The sequence below is a fragment of the Rhinolophus sinicus genome, chromosome 1 (assembly GCF_057876585.1).
Source record: "Rhinolophus sinicus isolate RSI-liver-muscle chromosome 1, RSI-T2T, whole genome shotgun sequence".
In the NCBI taxonomy this organism is placed as follows: domain Eukaryota; kingdom Metazoa; phylum Chordata; class Mammalia; order Chiroptera; family Rhinolophidae; genus Rhinolophus; species Rhinolophus sinicus.
This window is the reverse complement of record NC_142501.1, coordinates 124532174-124558874: the sequence shown is the minus strand read 5'-3', so window position 1 is coordinate 124558874 and position 26701 is coordinate 124532174. Positions and strand designations below refer to the sequence as shown.

The 26701-nt window shown below is 41.3% G+C and overlaps 1 protein-coding gene across 24 annotated transcripts in view; it reads right to left on the bottom strand.

Moving 5' to 3' along the window:
* The window catches only part of KIAA1217 (KIAA1217 ortholog), a 753165-nt gene that overhangs the window by 269041 nt on the left and 457423 nt on the right, over positions 1 to 26701 (bottom strand). For 15 of the 24 annotated variants that reach the window (XM_074324916.2, XM_088789215.1, XM_088789195.1 and 12 more), the window contains one exon: positions 13330 to 13613. In XM_074324916.2, the coding sequence (XP_074181017.2) occupies positions 13330 to 13443 (114 nt within the window). In that variant the 5' untranslated portion in view covers positions 13444 to 13613. Of the gene's footprint in view, positions 1 to 13329; positions 13614 to 22672; positions 23145 to 26701 lie in introns of those variants that run through there. The other 9 variants (XM_019754175.3, XM_019754177.3, XM_019754197.3 and 6 more) reach the window with 5 other exon arrangements.

Genomic DNA, 26701 nt, shown 5'->3' with positions numbered 1-26701 from the left:
TAGCCCAAGACTGTAACATGGAAACCCTGCCCAAGTATCCAGCCTGCAGATCTTGGATTCAAAGCCACACCATCAACTCTACTTGAACTTCCAACCTGCCGGCCTGCTCTGCAAATGTCAGACTTGCCAGTTCCTACAGATGTGTGAACCAATCCCTTCAACTAAATCTGTCTGTCTCTCACTTACTCTTGTTCTTGCTCTCTCTCTCTCTAACCTCTGGGTTCTGTTCTCTGGAGAAACCTGACTAATAGAGCAGGTAATGCCAATATGTATCCGCCCAGTCTTGTTATCTGGCTTAGGTTCCAGTCCTCATCCACCTCTAGCTGTCCAACTTCCACTTGTCATTTTTCACTTGGAGCCTCTACTGTCATTTCAAATACAGCTTGTCCAGACTGAAACTCTAGTAACCGTTTCCTATTTCCTGAGCATGACTGTATTTAATAAAGAATAGACATATTTGCTGTCAAATTAAAAAGATGGAGGAATATAATCAAGTTCTTCAGTTATTACGTTAGATATCAATGGAATGAATTCTCCCATTAAAAAACAAAGACTAATAGATTGAGCTAAAACAGCAAAACCAAGTTATATGTAGTTTCTAATAAACATACTCATTATTAATAAAGAAAAGTTGAAAATAAATGGATAAGACAGACCAGACAAACGCAATCAGAAATCACAATGATAATACTAAGAAAAGTTAACAAACATTAAACAGGACAAAGAGGTCATTTGGTAACGTATAAAGACACAATTTATGAAGAGGGGATGGTCATCATAAATTAGTCTGCAACAAACAAAGCAACTAAAAAAAACACCATAAAGTAAAAATTCTTAGGAATGCAAGAAAAACAAGATAAAAATACAATTACAGTGAGATATATACAAAGTTATACTTTGTTTAGAACTGAACAGCACTACTAGAAGAATAAAATAAGAACTGAGAAGAAATGAAAGATACAAACAACAAACCTAATATATAAACATGTGTGCATGTGCATATGTATGTGTATATATATGTATGCAATAAATATAAAATACATAACTTTTCATGAATATTTATGGAACACTCACAAACACTGATTGTGTATTTGACTATTCAAAGACATTTTTAAACAAATTTATAAGCAAGAATTATACAGATTGCGTTCTCTGATCACATCCAATAAAATTATAAATAAATAATCTCAACTACTTGTAAATAAAATATTCCTGAGCAATCCTTAAATCAAAAAGAAAAACCAAAATTGAAATTTTCAACTTCCTTGAAAGCAACAACAAGGGAAATATTTCATACAAAACTGAATGACACAGCCCAAATTGGTGTCAGGAATTACACGCCCTGAAATGTCTTCATTATTAAAAAATCAGTACTAATAATAAATGAATTTACTACTCATTTTAAGAAATTATAAGACAACACAGATAACTTTAATAACTAGGAAAAGGCAATTAATTAAGATAAAAGCAAAAAATAATCTGGAAAAAAATGCAAACTGCTTCTTTAAAAAACTTGGTAAGACATAAAACCGAGAGAGTGCAAAAAGGACGTCTGCTCTCTAGACACTTACATGGGCACTAAACTTCTTGGTATTTAACTAGAGGTAAAACAGATGTTATATGGCGTAACTGGAGGAAGAATCATGGAAATGGGACACGTACACACTGGACTTGGAAATGCAGTGGTTCTCACATTTTTAATACTCAGCACAGAATGTTCTGGTTCAGTTGAAATGTTTAAAAACAAAACGTAAAGAAGGAACAAAGGAAGGGAGAAGGAGGGACAGAGGGAGGACGATGGACCCAAAAGATAAAATCAGTCAACAGTAATTACAGTGTACCCAGCCCATCCATTTCTCAGTATCCACAGTACACTCATCCACCTGCTCTCCCTTCATTATATCTGTGCTGAGTAGAACCCTTGACTGCCCCAGCTATGATCTCAGGAAGTACTCATGAAGCAAAGTCCTTGTACATTCCATTAATTCAGAAATACTTCCTGGCAAGTATGACATGACGTGAAGCTTCTTACTGCAATGCATTGCACCCAATCCACACTTTGTCAAAATCAATGCCTCAGTTCTAAGCTCTATCTGGTAGTCCCACAACATTACACGCTGTTCACAGTTCACCTTCACACATGCACAGGGTTTGCAGCATACCCCATGAAAACCTCGGATAGGGAAGGGAAGGAAGAAGAAAGGGCAGGCTTCGTAAGACAAAAATGTCGAGATGAGAATGCAAAGTGAGATGGGTGCTAACACGGGGCCTTGAGAGGACACACCTGAGAGTGTATCAAAAGAGAGAGACTACAGTATTTTGTTAAAACATCCACTGAGCTCCAGACCAGCTCTTTTCTCCCAAATTCCATTCCGATCATCAGATCCCATGAGTTAATTCACACAATGGTGTCTTTTTCCAGCCACTCCTCTCATGACTCATGCTACTTCAATGGTAGTTCTCCAGTTGTTCAATAGTTCCACACAACATGGACACGTGACACAAGAGCTTAATGACTTGCTCAAGGTCCCCGCACATGTAGGAACAGAGGAAGAATCAGAACCCAGTGTGCTCCGCTGGGTGTTCTTGCCTTTTCTGCTACACCTGCTGCAGCCCTTCCCACCTTCATCCTTCTCCAACCAGTCACCAAGTCATTCCCGTTTTCACTTTGAAAACCTGATGTGTCCTCCTTCAATTCTGGCTGAGCTCGATTCCCGTAGCCACTACCTTGGACCTTGTCCCTGTGACCTGGACACTGCAACGGCTCCCAGGCCATCACAGGCTTTTCACATAGCCCCTCCTACCTAGCACTGAAGAGCTAACCTTTAAATTTTGCTTTATTCCACTTCTGTACTCGAGGGTACAAAGGTATCCTGAGACTGCCAGTCTAAGCTTTCTGCTTGACATTCAAGATCCAGCATAACTTGGCTTCCCACTTCTCCAAATGCCACACTGCTTCTCTTAAATGGGCCTACCTGTTAATTCACAAGGGACGATTCTATCTCATCGTTGCTGCTGTCCTCCCTTCCTCATCTGAATGCCTCCATTCTATTCATTCAAATCATAATCTGCCAATATCCTTGCCATAGATATTTGTTCAATGTCTACTATGGATGGAACAGGCACGGAGGAAACAGAGATAATTAGGACAAGCCTCCTATGGTTCCAAGAGATCCATTCAAATTTCTATCTCCTGTGTGAAATGAAATCTTCCTTTTCTGCTCTCCCACTGCTCTGAACGCCAGCATATTTTTGAGGTACATACCACCATTTCCTAACGTGCCCTATAGCACAAGAGTCCCTAAAACAATATTCTGTGTTCAAATAGGTCTGGGAAACACTGCATACTTCATTCCTCACCTGCCTACTCCCAAATCTCCAACTAAGATTCACAATGCCTTTTAACATAGTAAAAGATCTGACCAGTCCTGCAATGCAGAAATTCATTTAACGTGGATTAACCAAGAATGTCCCCAAATTAGAAACTTTCTCCCTATTCCCCAAACAGCTATTAACAGCCTGTGGATCTAGGATTCTGCAGAACATACTTTTATAAAATTCTGGTCTAGATCACTGCAATTTAGAACACAAACCATTTCATGCTGCCCTAAAGTGTACTGAATTTGACTTCCTAGCTAGAAGTCAATGAGAAGAGTTTTAGCATGCATTCAACATCTTACAGTGGAGACGTATTATCGTACCTAATCTTCACCATGACAGTACTATCTCATTTCTACAAAGCCTCAGGAAAATGGACTGACTCACCTGCAATCACACAGCTGAGTGTCCCAGCATAGATAAACGCAGTAATATCGGACCCCAAAGTTACTGCTCTTCCCACTAAAGAGCAGGGTGGGTACTTTGTACTCTGCCCAATGCGGAGCTCATAGTGTAGCTCCCTGATAAATAACTATTTGATTGAATTAATCCAAGAAAACACCTGCAGGAAGAAGGGTGAATAATGGCAGAGAAGTGAGCTTGATGAGTGAGTAAAGGAAGGACAATTTAGACCCTTATGATATGAGTTCTGCATCAATGTGCCAGACTGAATCACACAGGTCTTTTTTGGATTCCTCAGCACTGAAATTTCCATCTAATTTGGTGGCGATTTTCTCTAGATTTTGATGATTACCACTTTCCAGGCGTCTCCCACCACTGCCCAGCTACACTTCAGTTCCTGACTCCCCTTTACTTCCCCCCCTACTCCCAAGCACTCCTTAGCAGATAATCTTTTCTTTTATTTAATTTTTAAAAATTTATTTTTCAATTACTGTTGACATACAATGTTGTATTAGTTTCAGGTGTGCAAAAACAACACAGTGATTAGACATTTATATACTTTATAAAGTGATAACTCCAGTAAGTCTATTAGCCATCTGACACTGTACGTAGTTATTATACAGTAGAATATTATTTCGATTTTTTTTTTTTTTTGAGTAATTTATCAATTTGACTTGAGCAATGAGCTGAAAAAGTACAGAAAATTCACTCTACCCCATCAACAGATAGATTACCATGGCATGGGGTGTCTTCCTTACTTTCATTTTTTGCCGAGCTCCTTTTATAACACCATTCTCAAAATGTGTTCTCTCGCTTTTCCACAACACTAATTAAAAGTTAACACAGAGGTTGATGGCACCCAATTAAACATGGATCAAAAGTCTTGTGCTATGAATGATCGCTATTTAGGATTCTCTTTCTCTATCTTGTATGATTAATGTCAACTTAAAGTCAATTTTGCAAGTACAATTGCAACCTCTTGAATTTAGTCTTTTGATCACTGAGTCCCTAGCACAGTATATCCCATATGTAATACTACAAATCTTCTGAAATGCACTTCCAACACCCTTTAAGTCACAATTCAAAATTATCAGTCTTCTGGGAAACAGTTCCAGGTTAGCTCCTTTATCGGGTCCCTTGAGTAGCATCATCTGTTAAGTATTAGATTGCTCCTTCGGCTAACTTTTTTTACTATTGTTTTTCATCATACCCAATTTAGATGACTATTGTTTCTGACCACATTCTGATTTCCCTTAGGCACAACCAAGATTATCTGGAATTTCTGAGGACAAGAAATATTTTATACCAATTCTTTCAATCCTATCATATTCTTTGTTCACAGTTCGCTAGTTCATTAAACACTCACAAATATACTAATACAAAGTCTCAATACAACTGGTTATTCTATTATGACACCATGGTCCTTGCATTTGGAGGTGTTGCTCTGCCAGAGTAATATTTTCTCAATTTTTACCTTTCTAAGATACTTACTACTATTTATGCCACTGCTTCTTTTGCACTAAATTCCATTTCTTCCCTGAATTATTAAAGACCAGTCTAATTAGGAGGCTGACACATCTGCCATTCTAAGATCACCACTAAATTTCATACTTACTGACACTGGGCAAACTGGTACTCCCTTCTGGTCCTTCTCCATTTCCTCAGCATTTCAGAATGTCTTTCAATTCTTTCACTTCTTAGAGAGATAGTGTAATAAGTGGGTTGAGAGCAAGGTCCCCACAGCCAGATAACAGGATTTAAATGTTGGTACTGCTGCTTCCTTGCTGTGTCACCTTGGACAAGACTGAACTGCTCTGTGCTTGGTTTCCCATTTTGTTAAGGAGAGTTAACAATAGTGCCTACCCTACAGGGCTGTTGGGAAGATGCAATATACTAATATGCGTAAAGAGCAACAGCTACAATTTTGGCTGCTGCCAACAATATGTTCTTATAGTTTTCTCCACTTTTTCACCACGATAAATAGTAGCTGAGAAAATAGTGCTAAAGAAATGTGAAATATTTATCTAACATTCTTCATGTTCATGGCAGTCCGTGTAGGGTATTTCCTCCCTCTTCCCATTGTGACTTATTATTATTTACTCTGCATACATTGTATTAGATTTCTTAATTGCCAAGAAGTTGTTTCCTTTTCCCTTAAGGTTTAGGTAAGAAATTGGTCTATAGATGCATATTCAGTCATAACTTCAAATAGCTAAAAGGTTTCTGCTACTAAACATGGCTATTTTCCCATCATTTCCCCCTTTAGATTAGAATAAATTAATAGCTCTAAGGAGAAAATCCTTAGCTGGGTCTATTTCCTTTACTATAATTTATAAACTTTTCATTTATGTATTTATTTATTTACAAAACATGTATAATTTTTCAAAACCTATCCCTTCTCCAACACTAGCCTTTTACCATCACCATGGCCTAAGCCCTCCACTAAAGAATATGGTCTGTGCTCCTAGTGCATCTTCAGTTCCATTAACCTCGCCTGTTAGGCTTGGCGAATACACACGAGTATATTCATGAATATAGATGCATATTTGTGAATTTCGAATACTTTCACATATTTAGGTTGATCAGGGTTAATACAAATGTGATAGATAAAAACTTGATTAAATTGAAATTTTTCACACATGACAGAGGGACTACATCTATTCCCCAAAGTATAAACTAATACCCTAAGATCTACAGCATGAGGCGTAATCCAGGAGTTCTGCAATGATGTAATTAAATTAATAAAAAATGAGTCATAAAGATTCCATTACATAGGACATAAATATATGTTAATATAGAGAGGGTGCCAAAAAAAATGTATACACATGACTTGTATTCATCTTTTGTTATCGGTATATATTGAGTTTTACAATTTTAATACAGAATTTTTCCTTTCTTAAAATGTGTATGCATTTTTTTGGCACCCTCTGTATATGTCAATATATTTATATTACATATAAATGTGATTGATGCTATTGTACAGATAGGTATAAATTGCTACGCTTAACAAAGTTGACGAAACCATTAATTATATTTGGGAGAGTTGATATAAGTAAATGGGGATTTCCTCCTTAAACTAGATTCCACAGCTAAAATCTGGATAAGCCAAACATCCCAGCAGGTGCTAGAACCAAGTGTTACAATGAGGAAAAGTGACATATTCCACTTCTGGGACAATATATTTAAGAGCCTGTGCACAACCCAGTAGCTCTCTCTCTGTCATGTGACTTGTAATCCATGTGTTAAGATGGCATCAATACAAAATGGAAGGAGCCTGAATCACTAAGCCATTGTCAGGACAGCTTCTCCGGAGAGCTGTCCTAACGACAGACTCCGTGTGTGTGTGAGAAATAAAACATTTTTGTATCATACCACAGACACACAAAAATAAATCCCACAGGGTTTACTTGTTCTGCAGCATAATTAAGACTATCCTGATTAATATATCCATTTTAAGGTATGTATCCTATTGGCTCGTTTCTTATTATAACTCACATTTGAATGGGGCCAGCTAGCTACTGAAAACTAGCATGCAGAAGGGAGGCGTCAGCAGAGGCAGCCTCTGGTTTGTGACATCAAATGCCCTTTCCACAAAAATGTTATTTGCTTTGCCCTAAAAGCACTCTTCAGTTTGTGGAAACCAGTGTTTGTGAGGCGCACAGCAAAGCCCTTTAAATCACAGGCTTTCTGTGACTGGGTGTGTTGTGACCTGGTAACACTGCCTCCTGTCTTCTATTAACCCAGCTTTTCATTCAAAAAGCTTCCTCTATTGAAGGTGAGGTCAAGATCACACAAACTGCCGGTAGCATACGTTCCTCCTTTAACTCTACTTTCCTCTCTACACTCTGTGGACACCGGGTCTCTCCCAAAACACTCCCTTGTCTCCCAAAGCCATTCCATAGGTCTTGATCATTTCCTTGTTTCATTCAAGACGGAGTTTTTTTCCCTTTCTCTTTCCATTGTCAATACCCCTAACTGTTTTCAGTGAGTTTTGAGGGAACAGGAGTAAAAATGCCTTTATTCTACCAACTTGAAGTAGCGTTTGCTTCTTGATGGTTTGCCTCTTAAGACCTGGTCTTCTGATTCAAATGCAGTTAATATTTCTCTTGTTGTTTTTTTTAACTATTTTGGTCATTTTCCATGATTCTTGACAAAATCAAATTTTTAGCTTCTAAAAAGGAGATGTTAGTCAAAGGAATGGATAAAGCTGAGCCTGAACCAAAGCCTTCAGGTCCAAATTCCAACTCTTCACCAATGAATAAAGTTCTTTAGAGGTTGATTTTGAGTAAAATAACTAAAACTTGAAATGTTTATAAATAAACGGACTACTAGGTATTTTTATGATTTCCATTTTTATAATCGGCAGATACACTGGATGGCAGTAGACAATGGTGAGTGGTGTCAAACTAACCAGACACTGAGAAAACAGCTCCAGTGCTATTTCCATACAAACAAAAAAGAGAGGCTGGTTGATGACGGTACATCGGGAGGCCTGACAGCAGCACGGCCTGGGCCTGAGGAAAGAAGCTGGACAAGAGGCCTCCTGGCAATAGTGACCCCATTTCAGACAGTCTGCTTGTTGATGGTCTGATTTCCTTATTTCAGCTCTCCACTATGTTCAAGTTAAAGGAAAATACTCCTTCATATCTCTTACTCTTTGTATTGAAATGGAAGAACACACCAATTTAATGTATTTAAATTAAATACATTAATTTAAAATGTATTACTTTTTCTTCCTAATGTGGGTTGACCACATTAGATAAGAGAATACACATAAACTCATTGTAACCACAAAGCAGGTACTATACACCTAGTTAGTCAAGTAGAAATTCTGTGGGTAACTGGGAATAAAGATTGAAAAATTATTTGCAGAAGGGTTTCTGAATCTAGGCGTGGGAAGCTGGTTTCTGCAGGTGAGAGATCAGCTGGCCATCTGTTTACTAGTGAAGACATCAAAGAAGAGCATTTCCAATGAAGACATCAAAGAGCATTTCCAAACTGTATAGTTAGTTACACAGTGACATGACTATGAGAGAATGCTGAACCTTTCTGAATTCAGAGCCATTTAGCAAAAGTAACCTTCTTTCCATGTAAAATATATACTGGAATCTATTTTCTATGGTTATCGCAGGTACTCTGCAATTGAACAAGATTTTTAAAGACATGACAATGAAATGACTCTGTTGCTCGAGCCCCTGTGATCTACATAATCTTTACCAAAATTTTAGAAAAAAATTAAAAGTGGAGGGAGCAAACACCAAGGCCAATAACGAATGGAAAGACCACAGACTGAATATTCTGGCCTTGGTTCAAATTCTGGCTTCTTGACTTGAGGGAAATTACTTAGCCTTTCTTAGCTTCTTAGCCTCAATCTCTTCTGACTGCCTAAACTGCAATTGATCTCTTAATTCTTGCATTCCCTACCCCTCTCTATCTGTATCCTTCCAGTGGTTCCTATCACATTCTAATTGTATTAGAAATATTGGCTCATTCATTCCACAAAAAAATGATCATGCCTAGTTTAGATTGTGTACTCCCTTAAATATTGAGTTAACAAAGGTGATTAAGCAAGGTTCTTGCCCTCTAAAAAGCATATTCCAGATGGCAGAACAAAATATAAAGAAACATACTATAAAGGCATGATTAGAGGCTACAGTACAGGTACTGCAAGATGTTAAGAACAGGGGCCGGCCCGGTGGCTCAGGCTGTTAGAGCTCCGGGCTCCTAACCTCCAAAGGCTGCCGGTTCGATTCCCACATGGGCCAGTGGGCTCTCAAGCACAAGGTTGCCAGTTCAATTCCTAGAGTCCCGCAAGGGATGGTGGGCAGCGCCCCCTGCAACTAAAATTGAACACAACACCTTGAGCTGAGCTGCAGCTGAGCTCCCGGATGGCTCAGTCGGTTGGAGCGCGTCCTCTCAACCACAAGGTTGCCAGTTCGACTCCCGCAAGGGATGGTGGGCTGTGCCCCCTGCAACTAGCAACGGCAACGGCAACTGGACCTGGAACTGAGCTGCGCCCTCCACAACTAAGACTGAAAGAACAACAACTTGACTTGGAGAAAAGTCCTGGAAGTGCACACTGTTCCCCAATAAAGTCCTGTTCCCCTTCCCCAATAAAATCTTTAAAAAAAAAAAAAAAGATGTTAAGAACAACTCAGAAGGGATGACGTTTGAACAATTAGTCTATGTACATGAATGTCTTATTTATTTTACTAGTTGGAAGGCAGGGACCTTGCCTCAATGTTTATATCCCTCACAATACCTTTACCATGGTAGGTGCCAAATAAATATAGAGAGAGAATGAATAAGTTAAAGAAATCCAAATTTTAGGCTTTCCATGAGGGAAAAATATGATTAAGTTTCAGAAATATAATACAATTATGTTCTGCCAATGGGAAAAATAAACTTCAGGTACTCAAACATGTGTTAATAAAATACTAATTTAAATATTAATTCAAAAACAGAGCTTCTGAGACTCTTCATTTGGACGGTACAAACCAGAATATGGCAATGCTAAGAGCTGCCATTGAAATGGTAATACTGAGGATCCATCATTTTCTCTCAATACACCATGATATAGTTATTACTGTCTTTTGACAAATTAGGAAACTAAAATAGAGAAAGATTAAGTCATTCCCTCCAAATTCGTGCAATTAGCACATGATAGAGGCTGGATTCCAACCCAGTTCTGCCTGACGCCAGGTGACATGCAGTCACAGTCTGACTGCCCCCACGCAAGAATGTCGGGAGAGTCAGTATTGATGACAGCTACCCTTACAGATAAGTATTAGGCTGCAATAACGGTCATCTCATTTTTTGTAGAGAGTGGAAGGGAATTAAAGGAACTCTCTTTGCTTTTCAATAATTTAGACCGCAGAAAATTCTTGACTGACTTAATTTCAAAGACTCAAATATAAATGTTCAACCATAAATCTTCCAGTGTTTAAATTTAGGTTTCGAAACATACAGCATGCTCTAATTCTCTTTATGTCTAACACCAGGAATTAGAACGTAGATTCCCTTAGTGCCATGATATTTCGTGTAACGTGCTGGATACAGCATTTTCAACACCTTATTCTTGTTTTCCCTCAGTGGCACTCTTCTCACTAAGGCCACTTGGCTGGGAGACAGCTGGGAAAACAGGCACCAGAAGAGCACGTGGCATTTAGAATCTGGAGAAGTACGTCAGAATTGGGTTATCGGAATTCCTCCTTATAGCCTGGATAATCCATTGTCACAAGGTCAAGGAGAAACAAAGGGTGTTGCAGAGAAGAGGAAAGGAAAGAGGAAATGGCTGGTAGGAGACAAAGAATGGAAAAGACTTGAAGTACTGTTCATAGGAATATCATAAATCATTGCCTAAACTTATCTCTGATATTTACAATGCTGATTAGCGTTCATTTGCAACAAAGCAGTGAAATGAAAAATGTATACACAGATCAATGAATCAGAATCTTTCTCCTTTTGGATGGTCAGCTTGGAATACACAAAAATTGATCCTGAATTACTAGTGAAGGGACAGCTGACTGGCCATGGCTGACCTACACCTATGGCAGAGATGTCTGTACAAGACATAGGAGCTTGAGGCCACTAACGTACATTCACCATTCCTTGTCATCGGACACCACGCACCTTGTACCACCTGCTAGATATATTTAGGCTCCCCATATATTAGTTTTAACCAAAACCATCATCATCATAGTAGTAGTAATAATTAGGATATCACAAATAATAACAGTAATAATAATAACAAATATTGTTGACATGGAAAAATACCATTTTTGACAGGCTAACTTCTGTAGTCCTCAGCAAAATTAATACATTTTAACTTTAAAAATATGTTTTCCCTCCTCACTCAACACATAATCAGTTTTCTAGCCTCCTTCTCCCTGAGCCCTGTCCCCATGGTCATACACACCCACACCCACTCACCATGACCCTTACACCCATGTACCGGCCACACTGCGAGAGTAGTGGGATAAATAAGGATTTTGAGCTCGGAGTTATCTGGATTCAAATTCCAACTTGTCCTGAGCCAATTGTGTAATCGTAACTACTCTGAGTTTGAGTTTCCTTGATCTAAATCGCTTTGTATTAAAATATGGTGCCTTACAAGAGAATGACACAGGGAGAGGCACCGATTTCATTACTTAAAGGGATAGTGACCCTACTACCAGTAGAAAACGGGTATTTTTGTTATATGTCTATTATATCTCAATAAAACTGGGAAATAAATACAATTTTAAAATTAGAAAATAGGGTTATTTTCTATATACAGGCTTATGTTGTTTTACTGAGCATCACTTTATCGTGCTTCACAGATATTATGTTGTTTACAAGTTGAAGGCAAGACCCTCCACCAGCAAAAAGATTATGACTCGCTTTATTGCAGTGGTCTGGAAACCCAGCCTACAGTACCTTTGAGGGATGCCAGTATGCTTGAAATGAAGAGATAGTCTTCCTTCCCTTAATTACCAAAGAGTTAATCCACTTATCTCTACATCAAACAGGACTCCTGTTACTCTTCTCTCTGAGTCTACTGCCTTTTGGCAATGCGAATGAAAAGCAAACACACAATCCATAAAGCACATGTCAAACTTTCAGGCACTTTCATGCACTCCGATAAAGATTTCACAGAACAGAAAGTTGAATTTAAGGGAGAAAATGAGATTGGGGATAATGTATAGATTTAAAGTATTCAGGCTGATGCCAATCTCCTCTTCCATGGATGATCAAACGCTGAGTTAGTTAGACCTCGCCTTCTGTAACTAACAGGCAAGATAGCAGACTTAAAACGCTGTGCTCACCTCTCTACCTGGAGGGTTGAAATCAATAACAGCCTGCCCTCCCTCCCTGACCATGCAAATCGCTAAGTGCTCTGCTTCCTTTGCTATGTTCCCCATCCTGAAAGGTCAATCTGATAACACGCCTGTGAGGTCCACAGAGGAGGCCTCCCACCTCCTGTCTGCTAAAATGTAACTGCGCTCTGCCAAGAAACAAAAACATCCTGAACCACAGTTCTGTGATATCTGTGAGGCTGTCAAGATAACCTGAGAAAACGGGTAGCTGAAGACAGTAGAAAGCTAAGCATGCAAAAGGAAAACATCTATGACTAAAAAGAAAAAAAGTGAGCAGAAACAAAACCCTAATGTCAGCTTCTTAAGGAAAAGGGGTTTATCACAATTTTATCCCTCTGTGCTCTCTTTTACCCTGAAAATATATTTGTGTATTCATTCATTCATTCATTCATTCACTGTGCTAAGCACTCAGTGCTAACAGAATGCACAGTAGTTGGTCCTATGGTTTACTCAGTCAAGTCATACCCCTTCATTGCCTGCACTTTGTGGTTGTATTTGTGGTTGACCTTGGGGACTCTCTTTTGGGGGAACTGCACATTCTCTGGGTCGCTCCTCTCAAGATCCGGAACATTCCAGTGGTGGGCACAGTCCAATCAACTATTTTTTCCCTTTTAAACTGAAGGTCACTTTGCTTTCCCTGATGTTTATCAAAGAATGAGCTTTGTGGAGCGAAATGGCAACATATTCGTACCTGGTCTCTCAGCCTCTCCTGATGGCCCATGATCGCTGTGGCATGATGGGGGTATTTCTGCTTTAGATGTTCCAGGAAAGCTTCTCTCTTCCTGTCCATCTCAGATGTTTGCATTCCCAGGATTTCTTTGGAACTTCGGGGCCCTCCTAGGGTGTGTCTCCTTGGGATGTTGCGGGAAGCCTTGGAAACTAAAATACGACTGTTCCCATTAGCAAGGCGTTCCTTGGTTCTGCGACATTCTGCATCTTCTAATGACGTTACATGCAGATTGCTTTTTCCTTGTTCTGAAAGACCAAAAAAAAAAGCAACAAAAATACAGTTCACAATTAATGATTTCACACTAGAAATTCCATTGACAGAACACCAAGAGAGTTTGTGGCAGCTGTTAATGTATGAATATAACTTAGCAAATTTTTTTGTGTGTGTGGCAAGAAGGAAAAAAAAATCAACAATCAAGAAATATGAAAAATCACACTTTAGAAATAAAGATACTGCAGCAAAAAAACTCTTGTAATTTCTGACTCTTTCCCTAGATTATTCAAAATGAGAACATTTGGTCAGATGAGTTGGTAGGCAAACGGGTTACCCCTTACCATCACTTGTAATTATAGAAAAGCACTGCAGTGATTCTGGTGATTTCTTTATTTTTAATTCCATCATCCTGGTAGCAGGATTTTCATATTTTTTATAATCAGAAGGCGGTTTCTGAAACATTTGCTTCATCTCCAAGACCAAAAATAGCTATTATAATAATTGACATGTGAACCACTTGAAAATTCCATTTCCCCCTATTAGCATAAACCAAGCAAGCATAAGAATATTATTAGAATAATCGAGGGGATAAAAGGCTTAGACACATTTTCCCTGAAGTGGACTTTATCTAAAACACACAGTGAGAAGAGATACACAGTACGTGTTGAAGGCCTTGACTTAGACACCATGCCTCTGACCTGGCCTGGGACAAGCTGATTTCTACTTAGAACAGAGGAACTGAGGCAGGCCATGACAATGCGTAGAGTACAGGACATAAATAGGGGCTCTCCTTTCATTCTCAATGGTTGGCAAATGGGGTGTCAGGTTGGAATAGTCCCGTTAACTGAGAAAAGGGAGTTACTTCTTAAAAAACCAGAATAGGAAGCAAAAGTAGTAAACATTCAAAAAAGCACTTCAGCAGTTCGCCAGGTTCTCGTCCCGGGGAGCAGCTGTATGCAGTATTACAGGTGCAGACAGCAGGCATCCTTGTCTACTGAATTCCCTGGATAAAGCACTGGGCTGGGTCTCAGAGCCCTGCTTTTAATCCTAGACTTAGAGGGCCGGCCCAGTGGCTCAGGCGGTTGGAGTTCCGTGCTCCTAACTCCGAAGGCTGCGGTTCGATTCCCACATGGGCCAGTGGGCTCTCAACCACAAGGTTGCCGGTTCTCAATTCCTTGAGTCCCAGAAGGGACGGTGGGCTCCACCCCCTGCAACTAAGATTGAACATGGCACCTTGAGCTGAGCTGCCACTGAGCTCCCAGATGGCTCAGTTGGTTGGAGTGCGTCCTCTCAGCCACAAGGTTGTCGGTTTGACTCTTGCAAGGGATGGTGGGCTGCGCCCCCTGCAACTAGCAAGGGCAACTGGACCTGGAACTGAGCTGCGCCCTCCACAACTAAGACTGAAAGGACAACAACTTGAAGCTGAACAGCACCCTCCACAACTAAGATTGAAAGGACAAAAACTTGACTTGGAAAAAAAAAGTTCTGGAAGTACACACTGTTCCCCAATAAAGTCCTGTTCCCCTTCCCCTATTAAAAAAAAAAAAACTTAATCCATTGCTAAAAAAAAAAAAAAAAAAAAAAAAAATCCTAGACTTAGAGCAAACAATTTGACCTCAGCCTCACTGTCTTCATTAATAAAAGGAGGAGGTTGAACTAGCATGAGATATGCAGAACCTTCCAGCTCTAAAGACTTTAAATCTAATTATTTTTTAAAAATAAGTTTCCAATAAGAGCTTATTTGCCAATTATTTATCTTTATTTGAGAGTTCTAGGTTTGCATCTCAGATAAACAGAGCACCAAACCTTCATGTGATGTAAAGTGACAAGTATCCAGAACTTAGGCATAAGCTAGCTCCTCTGAAGGCAATGCCACCAACACAGTTTCTCTCCTTTGCCTCGAAGCATCTACGTGTAAAACTCTCGATATGACCCTCACCCGATTTGGGTAAGCATACAAAATATTTTAATCTCAGGCTGGTTTTCTGTTCTAATCTTCCATGCTTAGTTGCATGTTCTGGGAATAATTCTTCTTGTTTACCCTTCACTTCTCATTACATTGCTAATCACAGCATCTCCATCAAACACTGATGAGAAAAGGGAGGAAAAAACAGCCAGATTCGTTATTCTTCTACTTTTCATTAGTTTCAGCAGTAAATTTAGAAGGGGAAGAAGATGGCACTATTGGTTAAAACGATATTGGGAGATAAACTGTGATTTCATTTATTTCAGCTGCTTCTCATTACGTGGACTCACATGATGGCTACCTTTTTTGTGGTAACTTCTTTGATAATACAGGAGCTACTGAATAAAGCTAGGTACAGAAAATGCCATACATCAGATTGGTAAATATAAGTGCAATCTGAAGAGATTTAGCTTTATCCGTTGAGTGTGCATGTGCGTACGAGTTTGTATTAGCCAAAAGTTGTGTATTTTGACCTAACACTGTTAACTTCCAAATGAATTTTTAAGATTACTTTTAACATCATTAAAATAATATCTTTTTTAAATGATCCAGGACAGCTAGGTGAATTAGCAGGACTGAATCTCTGGAAAGATGCTTTCTTTCTATGGGCATAACACACAAACATACACACATGCCCATGTGGATAAATACTCTTGCAACTCAAATACCAACAGGAGCAGAAAGTCCCCTTCTGTCTTGCTTTGTCACATAGACTCCCAAAAACTATTCTGTTTTATCCAAGAATCCTCAGAAGAGGTCGAGACTGCCAGAACAGCAGCCCCTTGGAGACTGAAAAGAGTTTTCCACTTTCTTCTTTGAAATAAATTGGGAAAGGAACAAGAAGGGGAGCGTGCTCGAGTTCAAAGTCAGTCTTCTGTCAGCATTCACTTCTGAGCAGTCCCAACTTACTGGCTCGCTAAACCCCCATTCTTTTCCAACACTTTGCACTGGGAAGATCATATCAACCTTCCATTGCTTTTCTATGTCTTCTCTTTCTTATGCATTCTTCTAAAATGTTTTCTAGTTGCTTAACAAGGTTTAACATGATTTGGAGGAAAGCAGCAAACAGCACCAACGGTTAATGCGCCAATGGCTAAAGGCACAGTCTCTTGGCAGACACCTAATCGTCCTCGAAGCCCAGTCCTTCCCATGCTTCCACCTTTCTGCCCTGTGCTTCACTCCAGCTCTGACAGCCCCATTTGCCTTCCACCCCACAACCAGGCACCAGCTCCACTGTCACTAGCACCCACGACAACCCAACACCACTTTCCACAGAAAGCCTTTATGTCAGTTTGTTGGGAACTGCCAACACCCATGCCTGAGGGAGATGTGACCACTCTACCATTCCAGTCATTTGGGCAGAATGTGGTCTTTCAACTGAGGAGAAAAAGTAAGCAGGGATAGAAACAAACAAGAGAGGGGGCAGGCAAAAAAACGTTTTATCACAATTCCACAGCCATAGAGTCAGAGATCCAAGTCCCGCCAATTTCTTATTATGTACCACGTGAACAGATGATCCAAGCCATCAAAACAGAAATACATTTCTATTTCTTGTCCAGAATGTGCTCTGGTGCGAACATTTAAATATGGGTGTGTTTAGTTGTTTGCTATTCCGGGAATCCATGTCAAACAAATAAGGAGGCTGTAGTAGTGGGAAGACAAGGCTTACAGTTTCTCCTCCTGCCCCTGCACAGCCCAGAGCAACTCCTCCTTGTAGCTCACTTCCAGCAGGGCAAACAGCAAACAGGAACTTCAGGCAGAGAACAACCACTGCAGCAGCCCCACCAACACTCCCTAGAGCAGAAATGGGGACAAGCAAGGCAGGGGTGCCAGAAAGACTCTTCCGAGTTTCAAAGGGCTTCCTGGCTAGGATGGACACATTCTGAAAAGTAAAAGTGGGGAATGGGGCAGATGCCAAGTAGATAGAGGATTAGGGAGGATGGGTCAGCCATATAGCAAGTTGTCCAGCAGGCAAGTGCCCACAGGAACTGCCAAGGCTGGTTTCTTGGCCACCATTCAGGTTGCTTTGGCTGGGTCAGGAGACCTGCCGCAAGGAATGGGGACCTTGTATCATTCAGGCATTCTATCTATCTGAGAGCCATTAATTGGACTGACGGCTTCCCTGAGATTTTATTCCTGTGTCAAGGTTAGGCAGGCACAGCCTCTTAGGGAAGGAGTCCCTCACTTCTTTATAGTGGTTTCTGGTTAGCCATCTCTACAATGCAGCTGTTTAAATGTGCTGGGAGGCTTTGGCCAGAGGAACATTGCAGAGAGCAGCTATTGTGTCTGGCTGTACTACCTACTGTGGCAGCAACAGTGTTTTGTCTGCCCATGTATTCAAACCATAACATAACATCCTCCCACTGCACACACAGGAAGACTGCATATTGCAGTCTCCCTCATCCAGTTGGGGCCTGTACTAATTCCGGTCAATGCCATGTGGGCAGAAGTGATGTGGACCACCTCTAGTCCTGGCCTCTGGGCCTCTGGAATAATCGTCCATGTTCTTTCTCTTCCTTCTTTGGCCAGGTGAATGCAAGTGCTCCAGGGGGCCCTCCTAGGCCTTGGGCAATGGTAGCGTGACTAGACAGAAGCTACCGGAGTCCCAGAGCCAGTCTGGAAGTGAGTCATCCATGAAAACCACCTGGCTAGGAACATCCATATTCCACTATGCTTGAGAAATTTACCTATTTCTATTTACCTATTATGCTAAATCACAAAGATTATTGTTATAGCAATCAGCCTATCTGACTAACATACAGAGGGTGCCAAAAAAAGTATACACATTTTAAGAAAGGAAAACTGTATTAATATTGTAATACTCAATACATACCGATAACATAAGATGAATACAAGTCACGTTTGACTTCTGCAATTGCAAGAGGTGCTCAAAGTGGTTACCATCAGCATCCCGACACTTCTGATTACAGCGAACTACTGCTTGAACAACATTGACCAAAGTGTCCACTTGTATACATTTGTGGCACCCTCGATCACATATTCTGTTGGGGGCCCACAGGAATTGTCAGTTTTCCAGCTCCCTTGTTAACATCATAAAGAGCACCACTATATACAAGTTGAAAGAGAAGTTACAGCTAAAACCAGGCCATTATGTTCCTCTAAAAAAAACCTTTGAAAATTAAGAGAGGAAGCCGGTTTCTAGCATAGATTTAAGGGATTTAAGGCAAAATAGGTACAGCCCCTCCCTCACCCAGAAAAGCATTTCAGCTCAAGTGTTGGTTGGTTAATTCACTCACAAACATATTTATTGAGTGCCTGCTCTGTACACTGAAGGGAGTCAGGAAATGCAGTGAAGTGGTGATCAAGACAGACTTAATTCCCTTCCTTCGTGGATGCGTCCAGGTTATAATTAGGGAGGCAGACACCAAACAAATAATATGCAATAGAAATGTTATGTAATGAAAAGTACTATGGAAGATAAAACAGGATAAGAAACAAAGACTGAGGGGGAAATTTTAGAAGAGACTTCTGAGTAAAGACCTGACTGTCTGGGACTCCCTAAGCCTGCACTCTGTGGGGCTGCCAATACTCTTTCCTTTTCCAGCTTGAGATATAACTGGCATATAACATTATCTTAAAATGTTGGTGAAGTGAGGGGGGGGGGAGGAAGGGTAGTGGAGGCAAGCAGGTGGCTGGCAATACTTCACTTGCATAGGGTTTCAGGACCTAAGGGCCAGAGTAAAAGCAGATACCACAGGGCTGCTGTGACCAGATATGAGCATCCCAAGGACCCTCCCCAGGACCACTCTGAGGGGCCCATGGACTCCAAAGGAAACATGATATGGTTAGATTAAAATTCAGCCAATAATCACTGAGTGCCTGCTCTGCACAGTGCACTTGGCAGGCCACTCTCACCCTGTTATTTATCTAGTAGCCTGCCTATTCAGTCACGGAAACTTCATTGATTAGAGCTATTCTCGAGGCGACCATATGCCCCAACTTGCCAAAGCAGATCTGGGTTACAACTGTTGTCCCAGTGAAATTATTTATAGTGCTCCCTTTCACTCTCAAAAGGGTCTAAGTTTGGACAATAAGTTACATGATCACCCCAGGAGTCCTGGTCTATAGTAGATTGATAAACTCAATGCCCTTGGGGGGGTATAATTAGCCTTTTGTTCCACAAGTATTTATCGAGTGCCTTTGGCATGCCTGGCGATCTGTTAGGTGCTGGGCATGTACAGATGAAGACACAGCCTTTGCCCTGGAATACCACATTGCAATTGGCTGAAACATAAACATAAACATATACAAGGGAGAGTGCAATGATAGGGATGGATATGTGGGGTGATGGGTGACATGCACATCGGAGCCTGACCTCCCCTGTGTGGCCCTTGTGCTGACTAAAGAACTGGAAATGAAGCCACATTCCTTTTACAGCACCTTTTTCACCCAAAACTCCATGGGATCTTAACAATTATTTCTAACTTGGATTCTTATCCCCCTTTCACCACCTCTGCAGATACCCCATCCCATCTCCCTGACCTCTAAATGCTGGCGTGTCCCATGGTGCATTTTCTGGAACTTTCCTTCCGCACACAGACCCAATCCTAGCATATCTCTCAAAGTCCCCAGTCCTCTCTCCTCAATTCCAGTCATGAATGCCCAAACCGTAATCAACATCTCCACTCGGATGCCTGATAAACTACTCAATCCTAACAGATCCAAAAGATTTTCTGCATCTCACCCACTTCCAACCCATAAATTCGCTCTCATCTACTCCCCTCAAATGCTCTCCAGTTTAAATAAATGGAAATTCCATTCATCCAACTGTGCCGACCAACATTTTTGAAATGATCTTTGACTCCTCTGTTTCTCCTATGTCCCACATCCAACCCCAGAAAATTCTTTTGGCTTTAACTTCACTGTACATCTAGACTGTCCTCCTATCACACCTGCTCTACCGCCCACTGGTCCAAGCAGTTTCTTGCCTATTTTACTGCAGAAGCCTCCTCACTGGCCTCCCTGCCCTTCCCCCACTCCCACTTAGTTTATTCTCAGTAGAACACCCAGTGTTATCCTTTGTAAGACAAGTCAGACCTGCCAACAGCTCCCCATGTCCCTTGAAATAAAAGCCCAAGTACTTACTACAGTGTCACAGGCCCTTCATAAGCTCGCCTGAGATCACCTCTTAACCTCTTTTCCTCCCATCTGTGTCCCATGTTCTTGATGTTCTCTGAACATGTCCTTGTGGTTCCCTCCCTCGCCTTTTTCGAAGGTTTGTTCAGATATCACACCAGTGGTTCTCCCAAATAACCCTCTCTGTAGTTTCCTCGCCCCACCCACCCCTGTACACCCTAGTCCCTGCCTTACTTTTCCCTACAGCCTTTATTTCCACCTAGTAATAGGGTTGCTAGATAAAATAGAGGATAGCCAGTTAAACTGGAATTTCAGATAAATAATAAATAATTCTTAACATAGTATGCCCCATATATTGTATGGGATATACTTAGACTATGAAATTATTCGTTGTTTACCTGAAATTCAAATTTAACTGGGCATCCTGTATTTCTATTTGCAAAATCTGGCAACCCTGCCGTCTAACATGCTATATTTTTTTACATATTTGCTATTATCTGTCTCTACAGCCCCCTCCATCCAAACTTAGTCCTTAGAATATAAATTCAATGAAGGCAAGTATTTTTAGTCTACTTTGTTCACTGCTGGATCCCCAGCGGCTAAAACAGTGATTACTACATAACAGATGCTCAGTATTCATTGAATGAATGAATAAATTGAATAAAGTGATGACACTCTCTCAGTCTGACCACCTCCAGTCTGAAGCATCTTTGAACTGCTGTGCTTGTTTGAAAGTTATTTCTCAAATTGGTCTGTTTAATTGTCCCTCTAGATTCTGAGTCGTTTATTTCAGCAAAAACCCAGAGGCTGAATTCCTGCTGCAGGATCCTGTCATATCAAATACGGAGGGGGAGGGGGAGCCTTATCTCCTGATGGACCCCACTGACCAGGCGCCTTCAAGGAGAATGGTCTGCTTTGGAAGTAGAAGCAGACGCCTAGATTGATGAATATAACACTCGGATTCTCCAGGATTTACAAAGCTTAAAGTTTCCTGCATTTCACTGGGGGGTGAGGGTTGGTTCCATCTCTTGTATCTCTTGTAATTGCATTTTCTTCTGTCTGGCTTACTTTTGCATTTTCAGTGTGGATGAATCATTTTTACTTCCCTTTAGCCTTTAAAAACACACACACACCTTTCCCCCTGTGTATAATCCCTACTCCCACGCACAGCACCGCAGCCCCCAAAGCGCGTTTTTTAATTACTAACTGGCCCCTGGATGAACCTGGGGTGGAGTGGGTGGGGGTGGTTATGGACTGTGCGGGTTTTGAACACGCTGCCTGTATGATGCTATAGGATAGGCTCTGGCATCAAGTCAGACACTGGTTTGGTTAGCAGACAAGTCCTTTCTCCACCCAACCCCACTGTGAAATTTCTTTGGAACATCACAAGCTTCTGGAAATTCCCTACGGAAAAGACAAGTCTATTACAAAAAACAATGAAAGGGAAAATGCCCAGATAAAATTTACCAAAATTGTCTAACAACTCGCAACTTTTGAATTAAAACACACAGAAGATTCAGAGTTCCATCTCATCTAAACGTGCATTGCTCCCTGCTGTTTTTATCTGTAACATGAAACATCCCCAAACTCTGATTTAACTCGAAAATACTACAAAACTTGCATCCACCATGCATTTGTCTCATGGAATCCCCCAGCCAATGAATGGAAACGCTGCCTTCCCAGAGAGAGCTTCACAGACACAACCGCTTTCTCCCGGGGCCCGAGCACTGAGTAGTAAAAGCTGCTTTTACGATATATTTGTCATTGCCTAGAGATATAGCACCTAGTGACTTACTGGGCTACAAATGGGACATTGCCACGCCACTTTTTTGGCTGCTTAAGAAAATCGTGCCAGAGATAAAGTCAACCCCAAGAAATCACAACCATCCACTCAGTTTTGAAAACACACCACCCCAAGAATTACGCTTTTTCTTCGCCCTGCGCCCTGTCTCCAGTTATAAAACGCAGCAAGCGGCGAGGGACACGCGTTAACTGCAACTCCATCTTTGAATGAGTCTGTTAACTTACCCCGCATGTGTCTGCTGTCTGCTGAGTAAGGAAGGCACGGCTCACATTTCTGGCTTTCATTTTCTTCCATTGTCCCTGCCTACGGCAAAAGCGCCTCGCTTCTCCTTAAACTTCCCAGCGCAGTTCTGAAAGCTCCCAGAAAACGCCTGGAAGGGGGCCCAGGGGTGGGGAGGAGGGGACGGTGCGAAACCCCACCCCAAACTAGTCTGCACTCTGGTGCAAAGTCTCTCTTGCCCAAGAAAACTGCATTCCAACGCCGGGCCGCCCCCGGGCCTCCGTGCCGGCGTCCGTCCGTCCGCCCTCCCGCCAGACCGGTCCCCAAGGAGTGGGGGCAGTGCTCCCAGCCGCCAGCGCCCCTGCCGCAGGGCCGACCCCGAGCCGCGCTCCCGAGGCCACAACAGGTGATGGCCCTTCCTCCCCGGGACCCACACTGCCGGTTTCCACCGCTGCAAACTGCTGAAACTTCGCAGCTAGGGCGGGGAGGGAAGAGGGGGGGGTGTGGACATTTCACACAATATCACCGTGCAGGAACCTTCTGGTCTCTCTAACCTCAGACACCGAATCTGCCTTCCAAATAGGCTGATACACATATTCATAAACAGCCAAGTGCTGGACATCCCAAATTTCAGTGAAATCACTTTAAAAGATTAAGAGTAGATGCAGTATATTGTGAAATAAACACTTTCTGGCACTATTGGGAGCCTGACTGACATACATGAAGGTTGTTTACTTTTGACACAGTCCATTTCAATCACTTAAACTAGGCTTTAAAAAGGGTATGTACTCATTTGCCTACACTTTGACTCCCATTTCCCCAACACAGGCACAGATCACAAATCTGACAAGTAAACTAGTAAAATCAAACTTCTGAATCTCTCAAGTTAATTTAATTACTTTAAGATATCTGGAAGGCAATTAAAATGTTTTGCTTTGAATGAGCAGAGGTATATCCAACATACTCATTTTCCTTTTAAACTACCTGCAAATATTTATTTTGCTCTTTACCGAGTCCTTGAAAACCTGGCAAATTTCCTGGAAAGTGAAAATAGGCACAGTGTCCACAAAAAAGGATGGGAAAATAATATAAGCAACATTAGCTTTGCTATTTCAGCTATCTACTAATAAAAGTAGCACAATCACTAGCATGAAGATTATGGTATTTTAATCCGTAGTGGGCCCCATCATTTAAGGGTGGGGGAAGGATAATGGTTAGGCTTCTGACCATACCTTCACCCAGTTCACAGGCCATTCAGGCAAGGTTTTAGATTAATTCAGATCAAGAATTCGTGCAAAACAATGGCTGACCTATCCTCCAGATTATGACTTTGAGTCGCCTGTGTGTTTTGGCAGTGTGGGGGGACAAAACATTTAGGACAAAAAGATGCGGAAGCCCCAAAAGGACAAAGGATATAGACCAAAAGTAAAGTGGACATGACAGGGAGTGAGCTAAACTCACACTGAGAAGGGAAGAAGAAACCCCTCAACTCCTGTGGTGAATCTTCCAGAAAGGTAAAGCCATACCTTGCCCCATGAATACATACAGTTGGGTTGACGGGGCAGATAACTCAAGGTCTCCATGATCTTGCAACAGAATTTGCTGGTAATCTTGCTTTAAGGAGGAACTAATCTTACACAGTTTCTGTACTGGTGGCCTGAGGGCAAATGCTAGATGAATCTAGTTTTAACCTTACTGTTTCTTCAGGTACAAAATGTTCAGGAAGGAAGGATCTGTGTTCAGGCCCCCAGGTCCAGATTATCTTGATCTTTGTAAAGCTGTTTTATATGTCTTCAATTTATTAATGTCAGAAAGGATGGAAGGGGGAGACTGAGGAGGGAGGGGGAAGGAGAGGGGGGGAGAGAGAGAGAGAGAGAGAGAGAGAGAGAGAGAGAGAGAGAGAGAGAGAGATTGCAACCCCAGAGTGTCAGTCTAAACCATATGTCCCTGGCCCTTGGGCTCTGACACCAAGCTTGCTTTGGTTGGTGAAGAGCCTGCCCCTAGCAGCTCCTACCTGTCACTTGACATAGCACAGAAGCAGTAAACCCCAGGATAAAGGAGACAACAGTGTACCTACAACAGATAGCACCCTGCCCCATCAGGAGGGGGAAAGGGTGGGTTTTCCTGAGTAGCTCAATCTAGGTAGAAAAAAATCCATTTTTAGATGCAGATTACACTTTCCTGGGGCTGTTTAGAAAGTGACAGCAGCACTTCAGGGAGCCCTGTTGATCTGGGGATGGGCAAAACAGGGGCAGCTCTCCCACTAGGTCTGAACCCTGGTTAGTTTCCAGGCAGCTCAAGGCACCCCCTTCAGCTGACCACGTGTTCAAGCTGCTGGGACCCTCCCTTCCCTCATAGGCAAAGCAGACTGCCTCCTCTGTAGATATTCCTGGAAGCAAAACTCTATGTGGAATGCGCAAAAGAAAAATGCATATCCAGTGAAGCTAATTAACATAAATCCTTAAGGACCATAAAATCTAGACATATATCACAGCAAAACATATTCTCTTGAATAGTTCAACTTTCTGACCAGTCTATGGGGGGAAAGCCTCTATTGGACCAGTTACTAGCCATTTGTTCCTCCTTGAGAACAGGAACTGAAAACAATTTGAGGAGGTTCTTTATTAATGCCATCATCACACTGACTATACATCTCTCCCCAAAGCACACAGATCTTACTAAGAACTTTTTTCTGGTTATCAGTTTCTCTGAGAGCGGTCTCTGGAAAACAGTAACTGAATTCTGCAATCTACATAAGCTCAGTAATTCAGATCTTCATGAAAAAAATACTATTATTGTCATTGCTGTTACTGTGGACATGTTCTTTCTGGAAGAAATACTGCTAGACCTAGAAGTACACCATGCTTTTTGTTTAATGTAATTGCTGCGTTTAAAATTGCCATTATAAACCAGTCTGCCTACTGCCATCCTTTGAAATTTGCTGTGAAAGGCATAAGGGAAGCGGGAAGAATTTGAAATTTGATTTTCCTGCAGTCATATAGAGAGCTACAATAATGATACCGGGGGCTCAATTTTCAACTCAATTTCTGTTACCCAGGGAAGGTGCGAGACTACTTCTTGGTTAATGGCTCCATATGTTGGCAATTCATGACTCAAAAATGAGTTAATACACAAAAAAGTGTCATTTAAAAGGAAACACAAGTGATGGGATAAAAGACAGCTGTAAGTGCAAATAGTGATTTTACAGAGCTAACATATTACAGGGCTGGGTCATTATTGGTTTTGATAACGCAACTTAAAGGGGCATCCACCATGATGGACATTAATCACAAGAATCATAAACTGTCACGTACAACTTCTCGTCAGGCCTATTTAATTGCAGGGCTGTGGAAATCATGTCAACTTCCTTTATGTAAGTTTTTCAAGAGAGAAATCATTGCTAGAACTAAGCACAAGTGGAATTACCCTGATATAGTTTCCTTTTTTTTTTTTTTACTTTCTATCTGAAGAATAGGATGTCTTAAAAAGCTTGACATCATGACTCCAAGGAAATAATTAATGTTTGCTGAAGTCATAAAATGTAATTTTCAAAGGCATTGGTCACCATGAAAGGAAAACAAGCAAAATGAAGTGAAAAACAAACGAAACAAAAAAGTTTCATGTTTGATGTGTTACACCTATTTGATGTGTTACACCTGATGTGTTGTCACCTGTCTAAGGGACACACTGCTCTATGTCACCTGTAACTCAGACATAAAGGACTTTGGACAACTGGGAAAACATTTGCTTAAATGGATGATCTGGTGAATGAAAGGTAGGATTTTCAGTCCTAGCTTTGCCAGCAGTGTGTCAGCTGGCTAGGGTGACCTTATTCTTAAATGGACACCAGAGTGCCGGTGATAGGGAAAGGGGACACTATTAATAATTACAGTAAGACAAGATGCAGAAAGCATTGCTGCTCCTGGCAAACCAGCACAGATGGTCACCTACGTGTGTAGTCCAAGATAAGCCCTAGTCTCATCAGGTTTCCAAATGTGACACGATCATAATAGTGCTGAGTTTCCTGACGTAGA